Here is a 21,749-nt window from a genome sequence, read left to right as displayed (position 1 = left end):
CTGTTTGTACCAGGAAATATTAAAATGATTAGAATTGAAAGTGATCGGAGAAAGACATTAATTTCTCTCTCAGTACCTTGTGTGTAGTCAGTTTCACTGTTTTGTTAACGGTTCATGCTCTTCCACGGTCCCTGAAATGGGGTGTTAACTAGTAACAGCAGCAGTATTGAAACCAAACAGACCAATTCCTTTGAGCTAGAGTTGAACCACTGCCCTAAGGGCTTCTAGGGGAATTAAGCCTACAGTCCTCCACCCTACCAGCTCAGCAGATAGGTATGTCCGCAGAGAGAATGGGCTGGGGGAGTGGATCTGGGCCTGTTTGGCAGTATCCTCTGACCTGCCTAAAAGACCTTCCTAAACATCAGCAACAGCAAATAATTAGTTTGTTTCTTAGGAATATTTTTTTGGGACACACCATTTAAAGGGGACTCTATCAGAAAAGATGACTGTTTGGAATTAGCCAATTCCAGAAAATTCAAGTTGACAGTGTACCTCTAACAAATGATAAGTAGCTGCAGTAACCGAAAGGGTTACAAACCAAACAGTGAAGCCAGAACAAAATCTCTCAGCACAGCAAAGAATTCATCCTTCTGAGTATAGTGTTTGTTAAGCTCTCCAGAGAAAGATCTTTCTGGGATGTCTGGAAAACTGCAGCAGTTACCACAGCTAGCTTTTCGATTGTCTCAGGTGGGTTCTAGGCCAACACCCTGAGGGGGCTACTGTAGGCCAGTGCCTTGCTGGGGTGAAGGCTCCTTGTTGCACATAAGAACTTAGATCAACGTCCCAGAATCCAGATCCTTTCCAGAGACAATTTTCAGAATAAACTGTCTGGGCTTCACTGGGACCCGAGAGGTGATGGGGGAGGGATTCTTCCAGATCCCACTCCCTCCCACTCCACTTCCCTCCCCTCCCATCTCCCTCAAGCTCTTGAGGCCTGATTCTCCATTGCCCTGCACCTTGCATAGTCATTTACACCAGTGCAAAGTGCATATCAAACATTACCAAATCCGAACAGCAATGTGTTACACCCACTTTGCCAGATGTAATGAATATGCGAGGGCCAGGCCAATGGACAATCAGACCTCCAGCATCTAAACATTACCCACAACAGCTCAGAGCTGGATGCAGTTTCCTCTGGAGCCCGACAGTAGTGCTCTGAGTGTCATCTGTGCATGGGGTGGAAGGGGTCTCTAGAGACTCGGGGCTTGTCTGCACTTACAGCACTGCAGCTGGATCTGTGCAGTTGCGCTGCTGTAATGCTTAGTGAAGACACTACCTACACCAATGGGAGAGCTTCTCCCGCCAGTGTAGGTACTCCCCATCCCTCCCCAAGAGGCAGAAGCTAGGTTGACAGAAGCCCTCCTGCCAACATAGCACTGTTTACACTGGGAGTTAAGTCAGTATAACTATGTCACTCTGGGTGTGGTTTTCCACCTGTCTGAGCAACATAGTTATACTGACATAAGTTTGTCCTGTAGACCAGGGCTAAGGCCTGGTCTTCACACAGCTTTTACACAGGTATAGCTCTGTTGGTTTGGGATGCAATTTGTTTTACTGCTATTGTTGTACCAATATACCCCTAGTGTGAACACTTATATTAATATAAATCTACCTTATACTAGTGTAGTTTATTCCCCTTCCTGAATGGGCATAGCTGTTAGGGTTAGGGTTGCTACCTGTCCAGGTTTTCCCAGGATCCTCCCTTTTTTGAGGAAGTTGTCCCAAGAAATCTGCCAGGGAGCTCTGCAGGCACTGCCAGCTGGCCAGTGCATAAGGTCAGGATCAGCCCAGATATCTCAGTTTTTTTGTACCTCTAACAACCCCATTACCACCGTGAGCACCTTCACACCAGCCACACTCGGGGTCTGCATTGCTCTGGCTGTCTCGGGACAGCGTAACCTGCCTAACTAAGCCTTGCAACTTGTGCGTGTAGCCGAGGCTTGAGCCAGGGCTTGTGCCGCCGGGGCGGCTGACTGCTGCAAATGTTGGGGCGCGCGGGGGAGGGGGTGACCCCTCCGCCTGCGGGGCCGCTGACCAGACCTGTGCGTGGCTCTGGGGCGGCTCTGCACTGGGGGGGGGCAGGGCACGCGAGCCCCCAAACTCTGGGACTGCCCCCGCCCGCGGCACTGCGGGGCAGCCTCGCTTCCGCCCTCGGAATCCTCCCCCCCCCGGCCCCGCCCTTGACAACGGGCCGCTTCCCCAGCAACCGCGGCCGGGTCCGGCCTGCCAGGCCAGAGCAGCCCGAGGCGGCGCCCACCGGGAGGCGGTGAGAGGGTAGGGTCAGAGGGGAGAGCTCCCCCCCCCGCACACACGGGGGTGGCGGGGGCTGGCTGGGGCGGAAGCGGGGCGCCTCCAGACTCGGGGCGGGGGGGAGGAGCAGCAGGTGTACTAGCTCACTCAGATCCGCCCCGCCCCGGGGCTGGGGTTTCCTGCCCCCGCCCAGAGGTTTCCCGAGGTCGGGGTGACGTCCCTGACCAGGAGCTCGAGTTGGTCAGGGAATGGGCCCTAGAGCTGGTGGCAGAGGGCTCCACCCTGCAGTGAATGCCTAGAAATCCATGTGGGTCTGGAGGGGAGCCAGGGCTGGTTGCGGCCCCCCCCCAGCTCTCCCCCTCAGCCAGCTGAACAATTCCTTACAGAGGAAATTTAGGGAGTTTCTTCCCTAGCCGGGTTATACCCACTTAGGGAAATACAGGGGCTTTGTGCTGTCAACTCCTTGGACAGGGACTGCCTGTATTTGTCTGGAGCACGCTGCCAAATGCCTATAAGTAATAACCTCACAGAGTCTGCTAATTCACAAACTGGATACTTGTCATTTAAAAAACCCTCATCCCAACTTTCAGTGGGTGTTTAACAGAAGAGGTCATGCTGTAGTGAGGTCTATTACTAAGACTTCATTTCTTTTACAAAATATACCACAGTCAGTATGCTAGCATGCTCTGGCATATTACTCTTATTAATCAGTACTAAATTATGCTTGTCAAAAGACATGATAAAGCATATTATGTGATGCTTTAAGTATGATTTCTTTAAATTGTGTTTGGTTGCCTACTCTTTAATTTTCAACATTTGGTAATCACACATGGGCCTGTCATTAGTACAAATTAGTGAGGTTCTGTTGCAAATTGGGACTCCAATACCATGGAGAAGGCTCAGTGTAAGAACTTAGGGAGAATACTTTTTAAAATACTTGATTTGAAAATCATTTCTGCCTTTGCTTACTTCCCAAAATCTGCATTGAGGCCCTCAGTTTCTTTTTTCCTCTGCTGGAGCTGATCACATCACTAACTCCTAAAATAGCATTTTTCAGCTTCTGGTGCTAGTAATGCTATCTGCAGTTATAGGAGAAACAGAACTGTGAGGGCTTGAAGTCAGATCTTGGCAGATAGAAAGCCCTTCAGTTCACCTTTAAGGACCCTGACATTTACAATATAGAAAGGAATGCCAGCAAGTCATTAGTGAGGAGAAGGGATCATGTTCTGGTTGTTAAAGCAAAGGCCTGGGAATTTAGAAATAAGTTCTATTCGTAGTATTGTCATGGGCTTCCTGTATGAGCCAGGCAAGTCACTTCCCCTCGCTGTACCCCATTACCCCCAACTGTAAAATCTGGAAATTATTTTGCCTACCTCAATGGGTGATTAAATTAACTGATTGTTAAAGTACATTGAGATCCTTGGATGGAAGGAGCTAAAGAAGGGCAAAGTATTGTTTTAATTAATTATTAAAATTAAGTGACCAATTAACTTTTATTGGGAGTCTAGAGAACAGCTTGATGGAGAGGAAAGAGGATAAAGTCATTGCTAGTTCAGGACGTTGCTAGAGCTAGATTTGACTTGATTGAGCAAGCACTGACGTTTTTGGAAGTGGCTGGATATTCTCCTTGCCTCTCTGTTGACTCCATATATCTGTGTATTCCCATCTTGGATGTCACCTTTCTCACAATTACTGCCACATAAAGTGCCCCTTCAAGGGTTGACAAGACAGTGCCTGCCACTGCTGACTGGCAAGTGTTGTCACAGGTGGTGGTGAATTCCCAAGCAGCTACCTTTCTTGAGGTGTTACTTCTTAAACACAATGACTTCCATCACTGAGGAGTGTCTGATACGTTGGTGATGACTCAGGGCACCTTAAGTAAAAGGCGATATAGAAGATAATTTTGTCCCTGGCATAGTTTGTTATTCTGTTCATGTAAATAACCATGTTAGCAAATGGATGGCAAAGCTAATTCTGCCAGATCTGAACTTGACAGCTGTTTTCCAACATGACTGTAGCTAGCACGCTTTCTTTGTGCAGTATATATGGGTGTGCATGTGAGTGTATAAAAAATTGAGAGCCATGCTATACACATTACATCCTAGAAGTCAACAGCATAGTTGCTTAATACAAATATAACATACATTGGCAAAAATAGCTCCCATAATTCACCACTGGTGGAGTTTCACTGGTGGTAGCAGTGGTGAGAATGCTAGACAGAGCTTAGGTGTATTTACTACTGTCATCCAGTCCTGCTCAGAGCAGATCTAGATATTGTGATAGTAAAAACACCTGCAGCTTAGCCAGTGTTTCCACAGTGCTAGAGCAATGGTGAGCAAACTCCCTAAAATTCTGGGTAGACAGGACTTAAATGTGGGTGCAAACTCTGTTGGGCTGTAATTGCTTGAAATAGTTTCAGATACATTTATGAGCTCTAGTGCTGACAGGGGCTTTATGTTTAATCCATTTCTTGGACTGACTAATTGCTGTCAGGGGGCCCTGTGAAGTCAATGGGATTCTTTACGTTGACTTCAGTGGCACTGGATCAGGCACAAAAGCCAGAAACCTTTCTCTTTGAGCAGACTTCCTTATTTCTTACTTCATGCCTTGAAGAAGCTAGAATGATAGCAATCTAACCTGGAATCATTGGGTGGAATTATTTACCACCGGAGGAAATAGGTCTTTTTAGTAGTTTTATGCAGAAAGGCAAATTGCCTTAATCTGTGCATAAGTAAAATAGCTTGGGAATTTACTACCTGTCCAATTTCATTGCATATCATTAATAAAACCTTTGTATTGTAGGTGATTTAAGTGTAGAGTAGATGGAAAGGAGCATGCATTACTTTTATTGACTATTCTTGGCTTATCGATAATGTTGTGATGGGACCTACCCTCCATTAACTTATCTAATTCTTTTTTGAACACAGTTATATATTTGGCTTTCACAACGTCCCCTGGCAATGAGTTCCACAGACTAACTGCATTGTGTGAAGAAGTACTGCCTATTAATTTTAATTGGGCGACCCCTAGTTCTTATGTTATGTGAAGGGGTAAATGACACTTCCTTATTTACTTTCTCCACACCGTTGATGATTTTATAAATATCATATCCCCCTTCAGTGATCTCTTTTCTAAGATGAACAGTCCCAGTCTTTTTAATTTCTCCTCCTATGGAAGCTGTTCCATATCCCTAATCATATTTGTTGCCCTTCTTTGAACTTTTTCCAGTTCTAGTATATCTTTTTTAGCATGGGGTGACCAGAACTGCATGCAGTATTCAAGCTGTGGGTGTACCATGGATATATACAGTGTCACGATATTTTCTGTCTTATTATCTATCCCTTTCCTAATGGTTCCAAATGTTCGGTTAGATTTTTGACAGCCATTGTACTTTGAGCAGGTGTTTTCAGAGAACTAACCACAATGACGCCAAGATCTCTTTCTTAAGTGGTAACAGCTAATTTTAGACCCATTCGTTTTATATGCATTTTTTTTTTGCGTTTTTTGCGTTTTTATATGCGTTTTTATATTCGTTTATAGTTGGGATTATGTTTTCCAACGTGCATTACTTTTCACTTTATCAACATTGAATTTTATCTGCCATTTTGTTGCCCAATCACCCAATTTTGAGAGATCCCTTTGTAACTTCTTCACTGTCAGCTTAGGACTTAACTATCTTAATTTTGTATCATCTGCAAACTTTGCCACCTCACTGTTTACCCCCTTTTCCAGATCCTTTCTCAATATGTTGAACAGCACTGGTACCAGTACAGATCCTTGGGGAACCCTGCTGTTTACCTCTGTCCACTGTGAAAACTGACCATTTATTCCTACTCTTTGTTTCCTGTCTTTTAACCAGTCCATGAGAGGACCTTTCTTCTTATCCCATGACTGCTTACTTTGCTTATGAGCTTTTGATGAGGGACATCATCAAAGGCTTTCTGGAGGTCCAAGTACACATCGATTGGATCATCCTTGACCACATGTTTGTTGACACCCTCAAAGAATTCTAGTAGATTGGTGAGGCATGATTTCCCTTTACAAAAGCCATGTTGACTCTTCCCCAACGTATGTGTTCATCTATATGTTTGATTGTTCTGTTCTTTACTATAGTTTCAACCAATTTGCCTGGTACTGAAGTTATGCTTACTAGCCTGTAATTGCCAGGATCACCTCTGGAGCCTTTTTTAAAAATCAGCGTTACATTAGTTATCCACCAGTCATCCGCTACAGAGGCTGATTTATGCAATAGGTTATATATCGCAGTTCGGAGTTCCACAATTTCATATTTGAGCTCCTTCAGAATTCTTGGCTGAATAGCATCTGGTCCTGGAGACATATTATTCTTATACATTTGTTCCAAAACCTCCTCTACTGACACCTCAATCTAGGGCAGTTCCTCTGATTTATCATCTAAAAAGAATGGCTCAGGTGTGGGAATCTCCCTCACATCCTCTGCAGTGAAGAAGTTGTAATTTGCTTTTGAGTATCCATCCATCCATCCATCCATCCATCCATCCATCCAATGTTTAAATATATGCGACGCAAACTCAGCTGCTGGAATTTGTTTGCCACATCAGCTATAGTTTTCTGTCTCAGATTCCTAAAGCCAAGATATAGGGGTACATGAGCCCAAATCAGCGAAAGAAGCCATTTCACGAAGGGATTTGTGTCTGGACTGGAAGCATCCAGAAAACCATGCCATTGAACAGGAGCAGGGGTATATGATTACCATGCCAAAGGTTGTGTGAACTGATTCAGTGTGATCAATGACTCAGCGTCAGACTTGGCACTCTACAACACCTTGGAGCCTTTGAGTTGATTCAAACACCTTTGTGGAATAATTATCATCCCATAACAACCTCGCTCCTGCTATATTCATGTTCACACTGAATGCTAAGTAGGAACAATGGAGAACTGGAAACAGAGAGAAACATATTTTGTATCGAACCAATGATAGAAACATAGGGGTCCAGTCTAGTGGCTGTATGATTACTACTGTGCAGCATCACATGGGGGATTTGTCTAGATTAGGAAAAGAGACTGAGGTTAGGTTTATTTAGATGACATGTGTTACCTAACCCCGAGCTAACCTTAATCTCTTTTCCTAATGCAGACTGACCCAAGATCTATTTAATTCACATCACCACTCAGATCAAAACAGAACATAGCATCCTGGGACATAGATTCCACAGGCCACAGCTCTGTTAAATCTGAGGGCACTTATGTACTGCATTTGGCCCAGAGGCAGCAGAAGCTACTTTGAATGAGGGGAGAGGGTGGAGGTGCTTCTGCATGGGGAGTGGGAAGAGTCAGAGGCAACAGGGAGAGGTCAGAGTGGCAGCAGGGAATACTTGGAGTGTGAGAGAGAGGATGGGGTGTAGTAGTGACTTGCTCCTCAGCGCCACAGCAGCTACCTCAGCTCCTCTGCCCCGCATGCATGCACACAGTTTACAGGAAGAAAAGGAGTACTTGTGGCACCTTAGAGACTAACCAATTTATTTGAGCATGAGCTTTCGTGAGCTACAGCTCACTTCACGAAAGCTCATGCTCAAATAAATTGGTTAGTCTCTAAGGTGCCACAAGTACTCCTTTTCTTTTTGCGAATACAGACTAACACGGCTGTTACTCTGAAACAGTTTACAGGGAATGACTCGCAGGGGTGGAAACATAGATCAGGCCCCACAGTATTTCCACTGTGTGGGCGCTAACCACCTGCCATTCCACCGCCCCTGATTTGGCCTACAGGCTGCAATTTGGTCACTCTTGGCTGATTATTATTTAGTTACTTACCTTGCTTTACAAAACCAAATAAAGACAGGTTTCAGAGAAGCAGCCGTGTTAGTCTGTATCTGCAAAAAGAAAAGGAGTACTTGTGGCACCTTAGAGAGTAACAAATTTATTTGAGCATAAGCTTTTGTGAGCTACAGCGCACTTCATTGGATGCATTCAGTGGAAAACAGTATTCCTGTCACAGGGAGTTTGCAGTCTAAGCTAAGGGAGGTGCTGTAGCATTGGGAGGACAAGGGTGAAAACAATTTGGTTATGTGGTCACATGGGAGAATGGTGCTGGTATCTTGGGGATGGTGTAGTTTGTTTTTTAAATATCTGTAAGACTCTAGGTTACAAACTTCACAGATTACAATGATCTATTTATTGATTAGTGCAGGATTCATATTACCTAATGAGGGATTTAGGAATTATACCTTTCCCCAATTTCATTGCCCTGGAAATGGAATATGCAATGTGGCTTTGTTTAGTTGGTCTCTAAAATCATTCCACATAGTCACTGTGCCATTAGTAAATTGACACTCAAACCATTTTCTGGGACATGACCATGAAGTAACTCTAGGCCATCTATGCTGTGCTTCAGTTTCTAAGTGCCAGCCTTTCTGGGACTGCTCCAGGAATGTAAGGAAAGCTGTCAGTAGCCACAGGAAACTGCAATTGGCTTGGGAAGTGTAGAAGTACCTGACACCTTTAAGAAAGCAGTAGGTAGAGAAAGGTCACTTGTCCCAATAGTGTGTCCTCTTCAATAAGATAGCAATGCCACCTGAGTTCTTTAGTCCCTAAAGCCAGATTTTCAGGTGGTGTAAATCCATTGCAGACAATGGAGCTACACTGATTTATGCCAGCTGAGAATCTGGCCCCTTCTCTTTTTCCCCACAGTTCTGGTTAGCTGTCTCTGAACACCCTTGGAAACTTCCTTTCTGTATTCAGAGCTCGTTGAAGAAATAGTTCTGTTTCACCACTACTTACTCTTCATTTCTGAATATTCTGGTTGCCTCCCCCCATTTCCCCTCACCCCCTTTTGGTGTGGTTTCCCTTCCTCCTCGGTGTATGTTCCTCCTCCTTTCAACCTTTTCACTGCCACGTCCATAGATATCCCTATGCTAATTCCCCCACCATACCAGAAAACCTGACCTCCCCACCATCTTAGGCTGCTCTCTGTCTTCTCTCCTTCACTGTAAACTGGCCATCAACAAGTTTAGGCTTGAAATTAGACAAAGGTTTCTACCCATCAGAGGGGTGCAGTTCTGGAACAGCCTTCCGAGGGGAACAACAGTGGCAAAAAACCTATCTGGCTTCAAGACTCAGCTTGATAAGTTTATGGAGGGGATGGTATGATGGGACTGCCTACAATGGCATGTGGTCCATCAGCGACTGCCATTAGCAAAAATCCCCAACAACTGGAGATGGGACACTAGATAGGGAGGGCTCTGAGTTACTACAGAGAATTCTTTCCCAGGTATTCGCCTGGGTCTTGCCCACATGCTCAGGGTCTGACTGCCATTTTGGAGGTGGGGAAGGAATTTTCACCCAGGTCAGATTGGCAGAGACCCTGGGGGTTTTCGCCTTCCTCTGCAGCATGGGGCACATGTCACTTTCAGGTTTAAACGAATGTAAATGGTGAATCTTCTGTAACTTTGAAGTCTTTAAACCATGATTGGAGGACTTCAGTAACTCAGAGGTTGGGGTCTATTTCAGGAGCGCAATGTGCAGAGGTCAGACTAGATGATCACAATGGTCCCTTCTGATCTTCAAGTCTATGAGTCTAAAGCCCAATAACTATCTACCATAACCTTATCCCTCATCGCCGATTCCCCACCAGCATATTAGCAGGTCACTGTCCTGTAGAACCTGCTGTGTGCTGTGAATACATATGAAGAAGCTTTTGCTGACTGTCTCTGCAATACAACACAAATCATTTCTCTTTGCTTCTCTAGTTCTTCTTAGTATTTCATAGAGCTTCTCTCTTCCTTCTTAGCAGGTTGTTTTATAATAATGTCCACAGACAGTTTGGGGGATCAGAGGACTGTCAAAACCTACTACAAAGGTTTCAAAGAAACAGGGACTAGAACTGGCTGAGCCAGCACATATCAGTGCTATAAAGGAAGATGGAGCAGTCTCACAAAGGGGAAAGAAATAATGAGCTTGATCTGTGTAGCAGCATCTGCTTCTCTCCCTTTAAGGGAAAATGATGCATGGAATCAAAGCGAGGCTCAGCAGAAAGGTGTGGGGAGGGACATTGGGGCGTACGATTTTACATGGCTGCAGGCTTCTTTGTAGGATATTATTGGAGGGTCTTTTTGGATGAACATCTTGTCATGATCTAGTGCTCATTTCTAGAGTAGCCTTAAGTTCCATGTCAAACTGGGCTCCAAAGTGTAAATAAAGATCTGGACCTACCTCTCAGCTCCTGATTAGAAGGTATGTCACTTGTCTCAGACCCCCACAAATCTAAATCGTCCATTAGTATAAATTACGGCCATTGGCAATGCTGAATCAGGAAAGGGAGACAGGAGTATCTATCTTAGAGAAATGAAGGTACCTTGTTTCCTAGTCTGTTCTTTGTCATGTCCCTCACCGGGAGTTTCTGCATTACTCTTTACAAGGCAGAGAGCTATGGGGGGATAGGGAAAAGGAAACTGGCAAATTTGACCCTCAAAAGGAAAAAAAAGAGAGTGTTGGTCTTTAGAGACATAGTGGGTAGAGGAGGGCACTGGCAGTCTATTCTGTTCCAGTTCCATTTGATGGATGGGATAACAGGCCCAGAAAGACTGACATTGGCTGCAGGTATAGCAGGGTGAGGTCAACTAGGTCCACAGGCTCTCCTTTACCTCCTCGTTGCTAATATGGGGCCTGTCTGCCCCATCACACTGACTCCTCTCACAGGGTGTTGAAGCTCCAGTTAACAAATGTTCGTAAAGAGCACTGAAATCCTCGGATAGAAGGCAATGGGGAAGGGCAGTGAAAAAAATTGCAGATATAAATTAATACAGTTGCAATGAGCTTTAACCTCTAAAGCGTTAATAGCTCTTTATAGCAATACCATTGTATTATTTATTATGTTTATTACACAATGCCCCCATTGTGCTAGGTGCTGTATAAACATAAGAGCAATAGAAAGTCCCTGCCCTGAAGAGCTTACAATCTAAAATAGACAAGACAGACAAAGAGTAGCAGAAAAGGGTATCCAAAGTGTGCAGAGTGATGTCATGGGAGTGCCAACATTTTGTTTTTGTTGTTTTTATTAGTACCAGTGAGAGGCTCCAATTATTGGCCCTTTCTTAAACTTTTTTTTTTTCCACCAGGAATCATGGCTGGAAATGTGCTGGTGATACTGTCCTGATGCAGACTTTCCTTCTGTTTCGTCTACGGGGGTAGGGTCAGCTTAGCATGTGAGGATGCAGGAGCCAGTTTCTGGAGACATGAATGTGGCCTCTCCCACATTGAAAACATCAGCGGTGAACCCTGCAGCCAACCCCCGACGCATGCGACGGATCATTGCTGAGGATCCTGAGTGGTCCCTGGCCATTGTTCCACAACTCAGTGAGCTCTGCCTCCAGCACATCGTCAGCAACTTTGAAAGTAAGCCATGGTCCCTTCCCCACAGCAGTCCTGTGGACTGCATTGTTCTACCTTGGGTTGTGGAGCCGGCTCACACTGTGTTCTCTGTCCTGCTGAGTGTCAAAGAAAGGGAAAGAGAGTGGGCAGAGGAAAAAATCTCTCCTGCTGCTCAATAGCTAGACGTGTCTATGTAACTCCATTGGCTTCCATTGAGTTACATGGGCGATGAATTTGGCGCACTGGGACTACTGTGCAGAGTGGGAAGCTGCCCTGAACTCAGCCCATCATATCTGTCAGGCTGCTCTTCAGTTTCCCTCCATGCCCTGCTTGGACTCACTATATCAGCTTTTACCTTGACCACTGAAGTCAGATTTCTCTGCTCTTTGTCATCTCACACATTACAGTACCATCCAGGGGCCTGGTCAGGATGGGTCCCATTGTGCTGGGTGCTGTACAGACAGGTAGAACTATTCCCTGCCCCAGTTGAAGAATACAAGTAATGTATGAAGGGTGTGGGATATAAACTTATGATTTCACTAACATTTCCACAGCAATCAGCTGTGATGTTACAACCCAAGAATGATGACATCCTCAGGTGGAGAGTGTGCATCTGGACCAGATGAATTGCTAAGAAATAGCAAGGCTGCTAGTCTAACATGCTGCCAGGTTAGGGTTCAGAGTTTGGGTCCTAAGCTGCCTGGATCTGGGAGCCCAGTGAGTCTGGAAAAGGAGTAACTTCCTTGGATCCTCAGTGATTGTGACGGATTGGGTCACAGAAACCACCTTGGGACTGCCACCTGATGTGCTGAGACTACCTCTGAGCCCATTTTCCCTGGCAACTTGGGACTTCAGTACCCTGTCTTGTTGAGTCAGACACGCCAACCTGCTACAAACACAGACCCAGGTCTGAACCACGTTTCCCACAAGCTGCAGACTTAACTGAAAACAGCTTAAGAAGTGCTCCTGTCTCCAACACCCAGATATCCAGTTCCCAATGGGAGCCAAACCCCAAATAAATTCATTTTACTCTGTATAAAGCTTATACAGGGTAAACTCATAAATTGTTCGCCCTTTATAACACTGATAGAGAGATATGCACAGCTGTTTGCTTCCCCCAGGTATTAATTACTTGCTCTGGTTTAATTAATAAGTAAAAAGTAATTTTATTAAATATAAAAAGTAGAGGATGGTTCCAATAATAACAGACAGAACAAAGTAAATTACCAAGCAAAATAAAATAAAAACACGCAAGTCGAAGCCTAATACAGTAGGAAACTAAATGCAAGTAAATCTCACCCTCAGAGATGTTCCAATAAGCTTCTTTCACAGACTAGAGTCCTTCCTAGTCTGGGTCCAGCAATCATTCACGCCCCCGTAGTTACTATCCTTTGTTCCAGTTTCTTTCAGGCATCTCTTTGGAGTGGAGAGGCTATCTTTTGAGCCAGCTGAAGACAAACTGGAGGGGTTTCCAGGGCCTTTTATATTCCCTGTCGTGGGTGGAAACCCCTTTATTTGCCTGTGCAAAATCACAACAACAAGATGAAGTCTGTAGCCACCTTGGCAAGTCACATGTCTATGGATGATTCCTCTTTTTGCAGGCCGATGCCTTAATTTACATGTTAGTTTGAACGTTCCCAAGAAAGCTGAGATGTGGATTAGCATCTCCCAAAGTCCACTGATAGTTAAGTGTTTCTTGATGGGGCACTTACTGAGAATAGTCCTTTCTCAGGAAGCTGACCAAATGCTTCACTGAGGCTACTTAGAATCAAACAAGTACATAGCCAATATTCATAACTTCAGACACAAAAATGATGAACACATACTGTCATAAATATAAAGGGAAGGGTAAACACCTTTAAAATCCCTCCTGGCCAGAGGAAAAACCCTTTCACCTGTAAAGGGTTAAGAAGCTAGGATAACCTCGCTGGCACCTGACCACAATGACCAATGAGGAGACAAGATACTTTCAAAGCTGGAGGGGGGGAGAAACAAAGGGTCTGGGTCTGTCTGTGTGATGCTTTTGCCGGGGACAGAACAGGAATGGAGTCTTAGAACTTAGTAAGTAATCTAGCTAGATATGCATTAGATTCTGTTTGTTTAAATGGCTGAGAAAATAAGCTGTGCTGAATGGAATGGATATTCCTGTTTTTGTGTCTTTTTGTAACTTAAGGTTTTGCCTAGAGGGATTCTCTATGTTTTGAATCTAATTACCCTGTAAGGTATTTACCATCCTGATTTTACAGAGGTGATTCTTTTTTTACTTTTTCTTCTATTAAAATTCTTCTTTTAAGAAACTGAATGCTTTTTTCATTGTTCTTAAGATTCAAGGGTTTGGGTCTGTGGTCACCTATGCAAATTGGTGAGGATTTTTATCAACCTTCCCCAGAAAAAAGGGAGTAAGATTTGGGAGGATTTTGCGGGGACAGACATTTCCAAACAAACTGTTTCCTAATAATAATAATACCAGTGTTAGACGTTTGGTGGTGGCAGCGAAAGTCCAAGGGCAAAGGGTAAAATAGTCTGTACCTTGGGGAAGTTTTAACCTAAGCTGGCAAAAGTAAGTTTAGGAGGTTTTCATGCAGGTCCCCACATCTGTACCCTAGCGTTCAGAGTGGGGAAGGAACCTTGACACATACAGACAGCATAATCATAACCAGCAAACTACAACCTTTCCATAGACATCCCTCTTGGCCTTCTCTGGACAAGAACTGGTGCAACCATAGGACCCTGGTTGCAACAATGATCTATACTTTCACAGTTTATGTCAATAACTTCAGTGATGCTCTCTGCCCGACTCGGAAAAGTGGTATTGAAGGCCTCAGAAAGGGTTTGACTAAGAGAGGGTCACTGCAATGTAAGCATGTTAGTATGTGGGAGGAAATGGAGGGAATACTGGAAGAAGTCTCCGAGCAAAGCCACAGCGCTCTTCTTATGTAGATATCTTTAGTAGAGAGAGAAAGTAGGAACCCAGCTTTGCTTCTCAGAATAAGATTTTCCATGTGCAGACAGGTCTCTCTGTTTTTAGTCTCTATGATTCCATGGTGATGATAATTAATAAAAATCAGGTATATAGTGCTGTAAATGTATATGGCACTATAGAAATTCCCTGTCCCCAGAGAGCTTCCAGTGTCAGTGAGATGAGATGAGAGATAGGACAGAGGTTCAAGGCAGAGGGTTGAAGAGAGATTACTGGAGGAGAAGGGAACATTTTTCTGAATAAGGTAGGTTTGAAGGAGGAGATAGAGAGTGCTTGGTGGGCAAAAAGTGGGTAACTTTTAGTAGAATATACAATGGTGCAAAGCCAAGAGAAGTTTTATAAAGAACATCTAAAGAACCCAGACCCAAAATTTTCTCCTTTAAAAGGTTATCATCCTATGGGGAAGTTCTCTAAACAATGAGCCAAATTCTGCTGTCACATATACTGGTGTAAATCCAGAGCAACTCCATTCACATTAGTGATGTTATTCTGGATTTACCTTGGTGTACTAGAGCAGAATTTTCCATTAAATATCTATTTAGACAACAAGAAGTCCACCACCTAAAAATAAAAATACAAAATCACTATCCACAGTTTATGTAGGACCGACAATATTTTTTTGGTGTGGTACTATGGGAGTAGCAGAAGGGAGCACAATTAACAGATGCTATTCCCAAACAGCATATAAAATCAATGATTGCCAAATGGTAAAAAACTTATGTCAATAGGTCTGGGTTAAAATATTACTCACCATAATATTTCTAGGGGGACTGGATTAGTGAACATACCCGCCCCTCAGATTCAGAATGCTTTTTGGGAGTAACTTCTCCTCTTCATTATTCCCTACAGAGAATCCTGTCGTGGACTATCTCCTGCCAGAGCACCAAAGGAAGGTGCTGGACAGGATTTCCACAGGCCTGCCCCTTACAGTGACCGCCAACCTGATCAGTGACGAAGGCTACTGGAAGAGGTGCTGTACTGAGCGATGGGCGGTGTGTGATGTCTCCCGCTACGGGGGCAGCTGGAAGCGGATGTTCTTTGAACGCCACCTGGAGAACATCCTGAAGTACTTCATCCCTAACACAACCGACCCCAGTCAAGTCCTGGAGGTCATCCCACTTTGCAAGGAGTATGTGAGGAAGCTGGAAATCGATCAGTTCCTCCCACCAGTGAAGCTGGATCAGAATAAGGAAGAGGATGACATGTCCGATTCTGGGAGTGATGTTGGGGTCGATGAATTCTGCATGCATCACTATGACCTAGGAGTGCTCACTGCTGCCCTCTCTCACCTAGAAGAGCTGCATCTGACGTATGGTGTGAAAGACTGTGGCATGAACTTCGAGTGGAGCCTCTTTGACTTTACGTATCAGGACTGTTGCTCTCTGGCCAATGCTTTCAAGAAGTGCCACACCTTGAAAGTAACTTGCCCAAACTGATTTTTTAACATTTATATTTTAAAGGATAAACTAAAACAGGGACAGAGTACCCTTGCAAAGAGCCAAGAGACCAGTTTTACCTGCTGCTCACCATTAGTCTGCCCAGTCCAGTGGATGGCTTCCAAATGTTTGACTCAAATAATTTGACCGTCTTAGGCAAATTTTCTAATTTGGTGCCTAAGTATATTCATAGGATGCAATTCACTGTAACATGTAGGGGCCAAAGCCAAATCACAAAAACTGGTAGAGTATTTGAAATGCATTTGATGCCACACAATGGGAAACATTAAGAGCGGGTATAAGCAAGTCTGTATTTGTTGAAATTGATAGGGCTGCCTGCACCAGGTTTGAATTTGGCCAAGTGAGTGGAAAGTCAAGATGTGAAGCGTCCTTTCCCCCTCAAGCCAGGCTGTCTGCTAGCTAAGGGCAGGGCCTTTCCCCTTTGCAGTGCCTATCTAACTTCATGTTTGAAATGATACTAACTTGGTGGCCTGTAATTTAATATCCTGCTAGGTGCTGTTTGTTATCATGTGTTGTGTGAGGTTCAGTAAGGCCTGTGTCTTACTAACGTGAGCAACCCCCTCCCCCCATATAAAATGTGTTCTCTGTAGATCAGGAGGGAAGGAGCAGTCCTGCTGCACCTTCCTGCACAATCCTGGATGGGGATAAGCAAAGGGAGCCAGTTCTTTGTTAGGCCAGTCTCTTAACTTTCACGAGCAAATACATGCAATATGTTACTTAAAGATAAAAATGTGACAGGACGTCACACAGCAGCACAGACACCCCAAAACACCGTGTGGAGATGTTAGAACTCCCAGCACGGACGATGCTTCTCTCTGGACAATAGTGTAACCCTCAACTCCGTGGTTATTCCAGTACAGAGATTCTGCCCCACAAAATCATAGACAGGTAGGGCTGGGAGGAACCTCAAGAAGTCAAGTCCAGTCCCCTGTGCTGAGGCAGGACCAAGTAAACTTAAGCCATCCCTGACAGGTGTTTGTCCAACCTCTTCTGAAAACCTCCAATGATGGGGATTCCACAGCCTCCCTGGGAACCCTATTCTAGAGTTAACTAATTCTGGAGTGTAACTAATTGACACATCACAATTCAGAGAAAAGGCAGAATAATCTGACCCCTCACTCTCTGGATGGATTGACAGGTTCTGCAACTGCCTTCCACCATTAGGTGCAATGAGCTCTTCTATGGCCACAGAGATCCCATTGTGGGGCCCTTTTGTGACTGCCCCCACTAGGGAACCTTGCAAACATGTAACTGTTATATTTCAGTTAGAGGTCAAACAGTGGCTGTTAAATTTGAAGTTAAGATGGATTTGGCATTGCTCTCTAGGGAGGTTAGGTGCCCAATTCCCTTTGACTTTCAGTTGAATTTGGGCACCTAACTCATTTAGGCTTTTTCAAAATCCCTCCCAAAATGATGGTAGTTGCTGTGCCAACAAGCATGACCATATTTTTCTTCCACAGGTCTTCAAGCTGTGCCGGAGCAAAGTGGATGACGAAAAGAGCCGGATGCTGATACGGAATTTGTTAGATCACCCATGCTTGGTGGAGCTGGACTTGTCCCACAATCTAATCAGGGACCGGGGAGCACGAGCCATTGGCAAACTGATCAACCACAGCAAGCTAGAAATTCTCAACCTGTGTAATAACCGGATCCGGGCCCCAGGAGCCCAGGCTATTGCTCATGCCCTAGCCAAGAATTCTACGCTGACCTCTCTGAACCTGCGCATCAACTGCATTGAGGATGAGGGTGGCCAGGCAATAGGCCATGCCCTGCTGACTAATGCCACCTTGACATCTATCCATCTGGGAGGCAATGAGTTGTCAGAGCCGACAGCTACGCTTTTCTCCCAGGTCCTTGCTCAGAACACAGCTCTGACTAGCATCAACCTTGCATGCAACCACATAGGGCTGGTAAGCAGCTTTCCTGCCTAAAAGAGAAATTGCTTCCGTCTACTGCCCCTACAGCAGCTAGTGCAGTCCAACTTAAGCATCTGTCTGGATGATTTGACATAAAGCAGATGCAGAGCTTCTTTGGTCTGCGGACTGCTGCCCCTCACCAAGGAGCCAAATTTAGCTCCATCTCACACACTGCCAAGGTGATCTTGCTTTGATTATTATAAATTATTGGCAGCAGAGAAGCTGAGGTCACAGCAAATACCACTTAAAAAAGGAATCCCACATTGTTTCACACTCCCTGCACTCTTTATATATAATGAGACCCTCAAGTTGAATCTTGTATTTTGTGAATTTGGCCTTTAGGAAATTGAGAGTTTTGTTCCCAAGTTAAAGAGAGGCCCAGGAAATTCAGGGAACATTTCTGAGACCATCATGGCTTCATCATGGTACGAAGGCATCACCCTTATAATCTCCCGCTGGTATCGATAGATCAGCGTTGTTAGAAAACTGGCTCACTTGCTGAATTTATGTAAGTCTCTGCTCTGCTACTGAGTCACCATGTGGCTTTGGCCAAAGTTTTCATATCCGTGTGCCTAATATTCAACTCTTAAATCCAAGTGGCCTGATTTTCAAAACTGGTGGGCATTCACAAATCTCATCCAAGTCACTGGTGGTGCTCAGCTTCTCTGAAAATCAGGTCACTTCTATTTAGTTTTTTACATGTGAACAAAGAATCCTAAATCTAGGCATCCATGTTTGAAAATGGCCTCTAAGCTCTGTGCCTCAGTTTCCCCATTGGTAAAATGGAAATAGTAAAACCTACTGTACCTGTCTGCCCAGCTCATGGGGGAGCTGACAATTTATTAGCCAATGTTTTTAAAGAGCTTTGAAGACAGCAAGCATTTTATTGGTTCTAATTCTTATTAGCCTCTAGGAAAGAGCTAGAACATAATAATAGAAGGAGAAAAGGGTGTTCTAAAGGGTTGAGGTTTATCCTTGGAAATAATAACCCTAATGCTTAGCACCTTCCATCCAAGGGTCTCAAAGCACTTTGCAGATGTTCATTAGTGAAGCCCTAGAACACCCTGAGAAGTGGATCAGTATTATTGTCTCCATTTTACAGAGGAGGAAACAGAGGCACAGGCAGAGAAAGTGACTTGCCTGAGGTGTCACAGTGTTCAGTGGTAGAGCTGGAAATAGAACCAAGGAGTCCTAACTCCCAGCCCCCTGTTGTAACCATTAGATACACTTCCCTCCCAACATGGGACTCCAAGCGAGGAGTTGTGACTCCCAGGCCCCTGGTCGAACCACTAGAGACACACCAAACTCAGGCCTTGGTTATGTACCTGCATTCCTGTTGATTTCAAAGGTAGACTCCTTCCTTTCCTTTCCCACTTCCTGCCCTCTCTCAGGCAGGTCAAAGGCAGTGGGAGGCTGGGGGCAGGAGGAGTGGTCACAGAGGGTAGGAGCTAGGGTGACCAGATGTCCTGATTTTATAGGGACAGTCCCAGTTTTGGGGGCTTTTTCTTATATAGGCACGTATTATCCCCCCACCCCCATCCTGAATATTTACACTGGCTATTTGGTCACCCTAGTAGGAGCAGCATGTTCATTTGGTATCTGATAGATATTGATTGACAATAGCTAAGATTCAACACCTCCAGGAAACGTCTGTTGGTCCAATCCCTGGAGTGTGTTGACAGGTGAGGTAGGTAATGGTACCAAGGTGAGCTGCCTCCCAAAGCTCTAGAACTCCTAAGATCTCTGCCAAATTTTCCATCGCAGCTTGAATTTCCTCAGTGAATTGACCTTCAGTTGTGTGGGAGGCTCTGCCTCACCACCGATGTCCCCAGGAGATGGTTTCTGAAAAGGAGGCTATCTGAGTGGACCTCTCTTGACATTTGCTGGAGTAGGAATGGTATATCTAATTGTGCTGGTGTTGACATTAACTAGCAGTGAGCTGATGAATGGGTGACCAGATACACCAGCATGGCTCTGTCAGGTTATCATCTCAGTCTTAACCAGCCATGAGCCTGAGAACTGCTGACATGATACCCAGAGGGAGCCATTAGTGTGTGCACTGCATAAGGTTACACTCCCTTTCTGTTTTCCTGCCAGTAACGTTTCAGTCTTGCCGAGAAATAAGATACCCCATGTTTTGCTTATTGTCATGTACTCCTACTTTGGACATGTGAGATGGAAATGCACATGCTCCTTTCTCCCCTACTCCACTTGCAGGCAGTAGGTGAGTGCCAGTGAAAGGCACTCTGGGGATTGGGGGACATGAAGCAGCAAGCCTGCCCTGGTCTGCACTTCACATCCATCTCCTTTCTGATTCCAGGATGGTGGGAAGCAGCTGCTGGAAGGAATGTCAGATAACAAGACCGTGACTGAATTTGACCTGCGGCTGGCAGAGGTGGGGCAAGAGAGCGAGTACCTCATTAACCAAGCCCTGAAGGCTAACCAGGAAATTGCCCGTCTGAAAACCTTTCACCAGTCAAACTCCTTGGAAGAGAAATCCCCAGATCTGGATTAGCCTATCACATGCCCTTATTTACCACTGTAGCCTTTGAAATGAAATGTCTTTCCTCATTGGGCAGCTGTGGCCATATGATATTAATTCATGATTGCAGGAGGGGTAAGAAAATGTAACAGACAGCGTGGTGTCAAGGCCTAGGCCCTACCTGGCAGTTGGATCCCTAAGGAGATTTCTCACTGGCTCCTTCACACAGTGTGGTCAAGGGTTTCCATGTGACTTCACTCCTCCATCGCAGCAGTGCTGCTGGATTGTGTGCTGTTGACACCTGTCCATAGGGAACCATGCTGATTACCCCCAGGTGTGGCTGATTACACTCAGATGTGATTTCAGCATAGTTCCTACCTCTCACAGACTGGCCTGAAAATTCATCTCCTGGAATTAGTCTCAGAATAATGTTTTTCTTTATATAACCTTTTCAATTATTTTTTCTTACAATAAAATAACTAAAACAGGGAATTATACATATTCCACTGTATTGGCTACTATTCTTACCAATGAAATCAATTGGCAGTCTATGATAGGCATACTACAGTAGCCTATGGACCACTAGCAGTCTGAGGCGAGTTGTCACATGGTGTTGGGGCCTTCTTTGTTTCCAGCTGCTAAATGGCATTAAAAAACTCAAGCCATGTTCACTACTGGTCTAAATGTTTCCTCTCCAGGTGAGCAATGGTAGTTGCAGTTTGGATGTTATGTGACTGTGACGGGAGATACAGAGACTGTGTGTGGGTATTAAAAATGTGGGTTGTGTTATGAACAGAGTTGAGAAACCAGTGTATACAGAACAGTTTTTTTGAAGCAGGAGGGAAGAGTTAATGCATTACATACCAGATGCCATGTTCTAGAGGAAGATTGTACATATTGGGCCAAATTCATGCCTGGTGTACCTCCACTGACTTGAATGAGTTTACAGGTGGGATGAACTTGTCCTCACCCATAGTTAGATTCTGGATTGTCCTGGGTCTGTAGAACAAGTGCTAATCCTCAAAGTTCTGAGTAAGTGAACCCTGTTGCTTATAACTTGTTTTGGTGTCCTGGTAAATAGGTAAAGCTCAGTGAGCTCATTTACTAATACCTAATTAGTTCAGGTGTCATCACATGTGAGTTTTGCATTAGACAGTCATGAATTTAGGGCAAACTTTTTCTCTCAGTCCAAACATTTTGATTGCATCAATGTAGCACACAGTGAGGTGCTTATCTTTGCTGATCCCCAGTGAAAATGGAGTTGGGGAGAGTTTGAGGCACTTGCTATGGCTAGAAATCAGCTTTGACCTGGAACC

The 21,749-nt window shown here is 44.7% G+C and overlaps 1 protein-coding gene across 2 annotated transcripts; it reads left to right on the top strand.

Moving 5' to 3' along the window:
* The first annotated feature begins 2,196 nt into the window (after positions 1-2,196).
* Positions 2,197-21,598, top strand: DRC5 (dynein regulatory complex subunit 5). 2 transcript variants are annotated; one of them, XM_073338519.1, is made up of 5 exons: positions 2,197-2,266; positions 11,346-11,622; positions 15,428-15,996; positions 17,496-17,945; positions 20,272-21,598. In XM_073338519.1, exons 2-5 carry the CDS (start codon positions 11,439-11,441, stop codon positions 20,464-20,466), a joined length of 1,398 nt encoding a protein of 465 aa, XP_073194620.1. In that variant the 5' UTR covers positions 2,197-2,266; positions 11,346-11,438; the 3' UTR covers positions 20,467-21,598. The 2 variants fall into 2 exon arrangements, with proteins under 2 accessions (XP_073194620.1, XP_073194619.1); XM_073338518.1 differs by having other exon boundaries at positions 2,199-2,274.
* The last annotated feature ends 151 nt before the right edge of the window (positions 21,599-21,749 follow it).

Source organism: Lepidochelys kempii, chromosome 3 (genome assembly GCF_965140285.1).
Source record: "Lepidochelys kempii isolate rLepKem1 chromosome 3, rLepKem1.hap1, whole genome shotgun sequence".
Lineage (NCBI taxonomy): Eukaryota > Metazoa > Chordata > Testudines > Cheloniidae > Lepidochelys > Lepidochelys kempii.
Note: the sequence above shows the minus strand (reverse complement) of the source record. Positions and strands in the feature narration are given on the sequence as shown.